We start from the raw sequence: 8699 nt of genomic DNA, 5'->3' as shown, positions 1-8699 counted from the left end.
TGGCAAAGTCATAATATTTAATTTTACAATGATAACTGTAAAGTCCCTAGCAGTTTCGTCTAAAATTGACTGTGAGATAGGTGTACCCTTGGCTTGACAGTGGTGAATGTGAAAAACACCTGCAAGTTCTATTTGATCTGGCAGCTGAAAAAGTTATTGAGCATGGGCAATGTTGTACTTTTCTATGGTTGCATCACTCCTGGAACATTGTGTCCAGTGTCCAAGATAAACACAGACGGGTATTAGTTGAAGCGTTGAAAATAGGTTTTGTTTAGTAACTACTGACAGTCGAGAAAGAGCTGAGTTCTATTCTTATTTGTGGAGAGGCGACTGGAACGTTTTAAAGGGAGGATGAGAGACGGGCAAGAGTGGGAGCTCAATAGAGTTAGAGAAGTGAAAATTGCAAAGCGTCGGTCAGTATAAAGGCGACTAGACCAGCTTCGTTTGCTCACTGGCAGCTGCGGAAGTGAGGAGTCTATCCTCCCACAGAGACTGGGAGACAGAGGCTCTACCCTTCCTGAAGACTGCCTCTGCAGGGAATGGCTCTCGGGTCTTTGAGAGAGATGCTTCTGAGTCTTAAGAAACATATTCACAATTTCAAGCCCTTTGGGAGGTCAGGGGCCTGCCATCAGCTGTTGGCTAGAACTTGCTCAGCTAGGCATTTTAATGGTTGTGTGTCCTAGGGATCCGCCTTATAGAAACCGTGATAGAGTTGGTCACGTCTCTTAGCGCAGGGGTTTGCACGAGTTGTCACGTGCTGACAGTTGCATGGTTCTCAACAGCTGTCAGAATCACAGTTTCTGAGCAACATTAAATACAGAGGATGGGAACCACGATGGTGGAGTCTAAAAATCAGGTCCTATAAGAACTTCGAAAGAACAAGAGTTTAGCCTGGAAAAGGTAAAGCCTAGGGAGTCTAAGTCTAGAGATCTGGTTTGCAGAGTCTTGGAAAAGGCTGCGTGGCCACAGAATGAACTCTTGAAGTTGGGAGTGTTGGAGCGAGCGGAGCTGCAAGTAAGCAGCTTAAAGTTCCTGCCAACGAAAACATTCCGCGATTGTTGCAACCAAGTGAAGACTTTAACGAAGGCGTGCTCCTTAAGTACACAAGCTGCAAGCGAGAGATCAAAAAGAATGAGGACCGAGAAAACGGGCTCTGGATAACTTGGGACGTTTGCTTGGCTCTGATGCCAAGCTGACGAAGGGTGACGGGGAAATTAACGCTTGGTTTGGAGCAAATAGGGGCCTCCGTGCCAAAGTTCAGTGAGGAGCGCTCGGCAGAAACACCAGCGATGGCTTCAGGTACGAGCTAGCCTAGAAGAGAGCGCGGCACGGGAAGAAGGCAGCGGCCAGGTGAGCGGATAGTACGGCGCCCTCACCTGCGTGGACACGCGGTTCAGGCGGGGCAAGCGGCTTGCACGCGCCTCCGGCTCCCGGAAGGAGGCGGGGCCGCCTCAAGCGCCGTTCACTTAAATCTGCGAGCGGGGATCGCGCGTCTCCCAGGTTCCTCAGCCGAGCGCCGAGCGGTCGATCGCCCTCGCTCCCGCAGTCTGCGCTCCGCTCGCTGGTGGCTCCACCCGCCATTATGTAAGTGCGACAACACTCCAGCGCGTCGCCTTCGTTCCCGGCGTGCGGGCTACAAGCCGGGGCGGGGAGGAGGTGGCCGCCCCTCGCCGCTCTGGCTTTCTTGGCTCCCCCGGTCCCGGATGGTGACGGCGGCGCGGGGAGACGCTGGACGGGGCGGCCCTGTCGAGGCACGCGTGGCGCCCGCATGCTTTGCCCTGCGCGCCCTGGAACCCTTTGGGGCTCGAGTCTCCCGCGTCCCCGCCGCCGCGCGCCCTGCCTGCCGTGCCCGGGCCCGCACGCCTGGAGCGCGGCTCGCTCCGTGCTCCGCCCCGGAGACCAAATGTACTGACGATTTCGCGCGCTGTTTAATTAGCTAGAAGTTCTAATGTGGCGTTTTTATGTTTTTAATGCAGAGACCAGTAATCCGTTATGGAGCATGCTATTACCCCGTTGGAACCCCTGCTTCCCACTGGTACTGTATTTCTTAACACGTTTTACACTGACATTGATGTGCGCACCCCCAGATCCCTGATGAGGTTAAGAGGGCTGGACTCCAGACCCAGAATGGTTTCCAATCTGCCTCAGATGTCCTCCATTTAGGCATATTACTCAACCTCTCTTGTGCCTCAGTTTCCTTATCTGAAAAAAACGAGGATAGTTTTTAGTCCTTGCGGTGTAGAGTTGTGAGGGCTAAAAGATGATGTATTTTATGCCCTTCACCTGGAGAAGACGACGCCCTACTTGTAATGTGAGCTCTTAGGCTCTTAACAGTCTGAACTTATCTCTAACAGTAGAACATTAGACGCCAAAGGGGTAAAGGTCAGTCTTTATTGCCTTTATTATTGCCTGCCGGTTTGTAATCCATGGAAAATGCCAGAGGTTACCCAATAAAAAATGCTTTAAAGATATAATACTCAAGAATTTTTATTATTTCTAAGTGTAAAGGCATTGTAATTCACCTGGAAATAGATGGAAGAATGAGTTCTTTGAAGCTAATTGTCGCATTCATTATCGAGTGTAGTAACTGACTTGTGTGCTAATTGCGTGATAAACATTTTTTATTTACCAGTTTTTATTGTGTTTCTGTTGTGTAGAACTTCTAGTTTATCAGTTCATCAATTTAAATAGAATGCATAGCTTTTTCATGTTTAAAGTTTTCTCTAAACCCATGAATTCACGAATATTTTTGGGAGGGGGTGGGATATTGAATTTGATCTGAACTTGTCAGCTTTCCCACATCCTGGGAGTATTTATGGTAAAACAATCAAAGGATAATAACAGTAGGGAACACTGACTCCTTCCTCTCCAGTCATTTGCTGGGCTAAGTTGTTTATATATACTTCATATTTTATTTTACAGGTAAAGGAAACAGGTAGTAATGGAGCTAGAATCTGAACCCAGATAGGTTTACATTGACTTGGTTAAGAGGTTGGGTGTTTAATCATAACTAAACGGCTTCTCCTAAGTTAAGAAAATCACTGGCAAACATAAATGTTTTGCAAATGAAATTTCATAGTTCTGTTATCCAACAGCAGCGGCACTAATAGCATTTCCAAGAGAGAACATTGGATTCACGTGGCCTGTTGACGTTAAGATTTGTTACTAAATCTAAGTGCTTTAGGTTTAGTTAGAAAGGAGGATTTCTAGTGTTTTCTAGGTTTAATGAGATATGTCATATAGATAGTGCTGCATAGTAAAGGTTGGAGTGAGGCAACAGGGTCTCTGGGTTTAAATCTTAGCTTTGCTGGTTGTATTTCAGTTTCTTCATCTATAAAATAGGAATCTTTCGCAGCGTTACTGTGAGTATAAATGAGTTGTAAAACATGTAAAGCGCTTGGCTTCAAGCTATTAGATTCAGCAGTAAGGCTAACATGGTTGGATCTCTGGGTCAGTGCTGAGATAGAGAAGGTCTGGAGCAATAGAAAAGTAGGAAATAGTAGGAAACACAGGCAGTTCTGCTCCCTCTGTGTTTTATCAAAGGCTTAGGAAGGAGGCCTAGACTCGTCAAGTTAGACATGTGTAAGCTCCTCACTGGGACAGGGCATGTAGGGGAACTGTCAAGAGCCGTGATATCCTCTATGAAGCACAGATCTACCAGGCAGAATCCCGAGCTCCTTTGAGGAGATCTTTGGGATTTAGTGGTTCTCCTAGTTTCCTCCTGTTCCTAAGGGTAAAAGTTTATACAGATTCCTATCTCTTCTCAAACACTGGACTAGAAGCACGGGCTCCCTAGAAGTTTACTTCGACTCTAGATAAATGAGAGATGTTTAAAAACAGAAAAGCGTATGATGAGGGGCCCTTGCAATGCCTGGCCTCTTATAGTAATTCAGTAAGTATTCGAGGTTAACTTTACATTTAGAGGGATTCCCTTCATCAAACAGACACTTAATACTTTACAGCAGAGAGGTAGTTTTTGTATTGATAACTTCTGTGGATTTAATTTTTAGGCATGATGTACCTGTGATGTGTACCCAGATTTAGTATAGCAGGCATGCTGACAAACTGATTCTCTTCAGATGAACTAATTGCTAGGTGGGCCAAAATGCACATCTCTGGAATGATCATTAGCTCAGGGAAATATATATTTTTAATCTTTGTTTTTTGTAACTAAAGTAAATGGTTATTATTTAAAGAAAAACGACTAACCTAGAATGTGAAAGTTTCCTGTAATCCCTCTTCTGGAAATAACCATTATTAAGGTGGCATTTTTTTAAAATATATTTTTAAAATTTATTTGGCTGCATCGGGTCTTTGTTGCGGCATGCGGGATCTTTCGTTGAGGCGTGGGGGGCTTCTCTCTAGTTGTGGCGGGCGGGCTGCAGAGCACACGGGCTCAGTAGTTGTGGCACAGGGGCTGTAGAGCGTGTGGGCTTAGTTGCCCCGCGGCATGTAGGATGGATCCCAGTTCCCCCACCAGGGATCAGACCTGCGTCCCTTGCACTGGAAGGCAGGTTCTTAACGACTGAACCACCAGGGAAGTCCCAAGGTGGAATGTTATGAATATTTATTTTTGTACATATAACCCAGTATATTATTATTCGTGTTTTAAATAAAATGGATTTATATTATAAATTGTTTTGTAAATTACTCTTGGAGCAGTGGGTGAAAACATATCAATATTCTTCTATTACAAAGATTATTATAGATTCTGTGTGCTCTTTGTTCATTTTTCAAAAATAGAAGTATTTCTATATGTTAAACAATGCAAGTGAGTAAATATTACAAATCTTATTCAATGATTATTTAACAATTCATGTATTGGGCAGTATCCAATGTAGCAGACAGAAAGGAGCTTGGAGGAGCTGTACAAAATGAAAGACTTTATAGGCAGAAGGGGGCAGGAACAAGGAAGTTATACTAGCAAAAGGTAGATTGGTTCTAGCAAGGTCACTTTCCTTTAGGGGATGGTAAGGGTCTATCAGGCAGATTACTTCACTAGTGCTGATAGGGTGATTCCTGACTGGCTGGTTTAAGATTCCATTTTGGGGAGAGCTGAAGCTGTACATAATTGGGTTAAGTATTAAGTCTGGGTTTGGGGATGTGGCATACATGACTCCATTTTGGGCCCGTTGTCTTGTTTTTAGCACTGCAGGGAAAAATCTCCATAGCAGAGATTGTCATTTTAAATCTCTAAATTGTGTTTTTCTAAATTTGTGTGTGTGTGTGTGTGTGACCTGTTTTATGCCCTTTCCTGCAGCTTTTTTCACTTACTACTTTATGATGGTCCACACGTGTAGATATCCCAACTTTTTTTTTTTTTAATGGGCAGTATAGACACAAAGGAGCTAGGCTTTCTTAATAGACATTTAGGTTATTTCTAGTTTTTCTTATTATAATCTATAATGCATATCTTTGATTATATTATTTTTGCATATTTATGTGAGTTTATCAGTAGGATAAATTTCCAGAAATGGAATTACTGGATCTAAGGATATGTTTGCATTTCTGTTGTCTAGAGGAACTGACAAGTAGCTAGTGTATGTCCTTTGATACTAGATGCTGTGGAGGATACAAAAGTGATCCCTTCTATCCAGGAGCTTATGGTCTTGTTGGAATCAAGAACAAAACAAGACAGATTCTAGTTAGATGTTAAATTATGTCTGATAGGACCCACATAGGAACCGTGGGGACTGGGGAGAAGATGAGGGCAGTCTGGAGTAGGCAGAGAAATGATGGGATGGACAGGTGTCAAGTGGACATCCGGAAAAGCACTGGATTTAAATTGTGAGAGGCCTGGGGGGAAGCACAGAGCACTGCAGGCACTAGGCCTTCCTTGAGTGAGAGCTCAGTGCTGCATCTGTGGCCATGAACTAATTCAGTTCATCTGGTGGCGAGTGAGGAAGAAATAAGGTTGGAGAGAACAGGTGGAGGTTTTGGAAGAATGGTTGAGCAGTGAGGGTATAACCACAGTGTGGAGGATAGATTTATTGCAAGGTAGGAGATAGAAAACTTTGGAAAGTTTGTGTCCTTCTGCCTTTGGAACATTTTATACAAAGCAGCCTTTTGTATACCTTAAAACTCAATTAAATTGTGTCATCCATGTCATGGTTCAGCATTGCTAATCATATACAGGTTAAAGTCCTTATCCTGACCTTAAAGGCCCTTCGTGATCAGACTCTTTTTTTTTCGGTACACCGGCCTCTCACCATTGTGGCCTCTCCCCTTGCGGAGCACAGGCTCCGGAAGCGTAGGCTCAGCAGCCATGGCTCACGGACCCAGCCGCTCCACGGCATGTGGGATCTTCCCGGACCAGGGCACGAGCTCGTGTCCCCTGCATCGGCAGGTGGACTCTCAATCACTGCGCCACCAGGGAAGCCCGTGATCTGACTCTTAACCACTATTCCAGAATACTTTATCACCTCTCTGTGTCCAAGCCAAGCTGAACTCCCCACTGTTTACTTATGTGAACATTTATTGGAGCTTCAATACTTTCGCCTTAGCTCATGCTACGTTTATCACCTCGAATGTTCATTTTCAATCCTTAGAATTGTTATTCTAAAATGTTAGCCATTCCGGTGAGTGTGTAGAGGAATCTGTGGTTTTAATTTGCATTTCCCTTATGGCAGAATGCTGACCTTGTCACTTGTTTATTGGTTGTACATCTTTGGGAAATGTTTGTCTCTTGCCATTTTTCTTTTCTTTTTCTTTTTTTTAAGTATAGTTGATTTTTAATGTTTCAGGCATACAGAGTGATTCAGTTATACATATATCTGTAGCTATATCTATATATCTATTCTTTTTCAGATTCTTTTCCAGTATAGGTTATTACAAGGTATTGAATATAGTTCCCTGTGCTATACAATAGGTCCTTGGTGTTTATCTGTTTTATGTATAGTAGTGTGTATCTATTAATCCCAAATCCCTGATTTATCCCTTCCCTCTATTTCCCCTTTGGGAACCATAAATTTGTTTTCTGTGTCTGTGGGTCTGTTTCTGTTTCGTAAGTAAGTTCCTTTGTATCATTTTTTTAGATTCTGCATAAGTGATACCATATGATATTTGCCTTTGTCTGACTTCACTTAGTATGATAATCTCTAGGTCCATCCATGTTGTTGCAAATGGCATTATTCCATTTTTTTATGGCTGAGTAATATTCCGTTGTTTATATATGCCCTGTCTTTTTTATCCATTCATCTATCAGTGGACATTAGGTTTCTAACATGTCTTGGCTATTATAAATAGTGCTGCTGTGAACATTGGGGTGCACGTATCTTTTTGAATTAGAGTTTTCATCTTTTCCAGATGTGTGCCCAGGAGTGGGATTGCTGGATCATATGGTAGCTCTATTTTTAGTTTTTTAAGGAACCTCCATACTGTACTCCATTGTGGCTGCACCAGTATACATTCTCATTAACAGTGTAGGAGGGTTCCCTTTTCTCTACACCCTCTCCAGCGTTTATTATTTATAGACTTTTTGATGATGGTTATTCTTGACATTTTTCTATTGGGTTGTCTGTGATTTTTTTAAAGAATTTAATTTGTAGGAGTTTCTTTTTCTTAATTGAGATATAATTGATATATAATGTTGTATTACTTTTGCTTTGATACATGTATATATTGCAAAATGATTACCAAGTAGGAGTTTCTTTATGTTTTCTGGATACATAGTTCTTTGTCTTGATTTTCTCATCAATAAAATAGAATGACACTTTCCAAGGAGAGTTATGAAGATTAAAGAGTATCTGTAAAGCATTTAACACTGATACATAGTAAGAATGCAGCCATTTTAGTTATTTTGCTCATTGACTTCTTAACGTTTTATCTAAAGGTTTTTTTAAATTGGTGAAGAGTAATGTTTAACTGGTAAGCACATACTATTGCTATTTTAAACTCTAAGTATAGATGCATTTTCAAAATATTCTTAAAAATCTGGATTTTTTTTTGCTTTAGTGTCTGTGATCATTTCAGTTTTTATCATCAAGCTTTATATTTAGAACTCCATATGTTTGAAAGTAAAGTATTTTAAATACTTCATAGTTAAATAAAAGTGAAGAGTAAAACCATCCTTAGAATCATTATTTTACGTGTGCTTATTTCACAAACCTATGACATAGAGCAAATAATTACAGAGGTTTTAATTTGTGGCTTACTAAAAATACTGATATTTAAACATTTTTGTAAACTTTCACAACATAGTACATATGCATTATAAAAAGTTAGGAGATATGGACAAACAAAAATGAAATAAAAATGCTGTATTTCAGCCTCTCAGAGATTACCACTGTTATCTCCATGTTTGTGAACATTTCGTGTGTGTATATTCATATTTATATCCCTCCAGATACTTTCTGTGTATAAATACAGTTAGGTATTTTTAAAGCAAAATGAGAACATACTGTGAGTTGCTTTATTCTGTTCATAACTCTACTTTTCCATGTCAAATGTCAGTGTCTAATACCCAACCATATTTAAATTTTCTCATTTTCAAAACAACTTATCCAGGTGCTTGTTCCAAACTAGGACTACCTGTGCATTTGGTTCAGTCTTTTTAAATCCAGCACAGTTGTCCCTCACATTTTTAAATCCCCCTTAACATTGAGTATTGACATCTATTTATTTTTATTTTTGGCTGCGTTGGGTCTTTGTTGCTGCGCACGGGGGTTACTCTTCGTTACAGTTTGCAGGCTTCTCATTGT

At 41.5% G+C, this 8699-nt stretch overlaps 1 protein-coding gene across 4 annotated transcripts in view; it reads left to right on the top strand.

The window, feature by feature from the left end:
• Nucleotides 1-289: 289 nt before the first annotated feature.
• TPK1 (thiamin pyrophosphokinase 1) overlaps nucleotides 290-8699 on the top strand; it is a 334385-nt gene continuing 325975 nt past the window's right edge. Inside the window, exons 1-2 of one of the 4 annotated variants that reach the window (XM_060021056.1) lie at nucleotides 290-1350; nucleotides 1977-2035. In XM_060021056.1, the coding sequence (XP_059877039.1) occupies nucleotides 1993-2035 (43 nt within the window). In that variant the 5' untranslated portion in view covers nucleotides 290-1350; nucleotides 1977-1992. The other 3 variants (XM_060021054.1, XM_060021055.1, XM_060021053.1) reach the window with 3 other exon arrangements.

The sequence above is a fragment of the Delphinus delphis genome, chromosome 9 (assembly GCF_949987515.2).
Source record: "Delphinus delphis chromosome 9, mDelDel1.2, whole genome shotgun sequence".
Classification (NCBI taxonomy): domain Eukaryota; kingdom Metazoa; phylum Chordata; class Mammalia; order Artiodactyla; family Delphinidae; genus Delphinus; species Delphinus delphis.
Note: the sequence above shows the minus strand (reverse complement) of the source record. Positions and strands in the feature narration are given on the sequence as shown.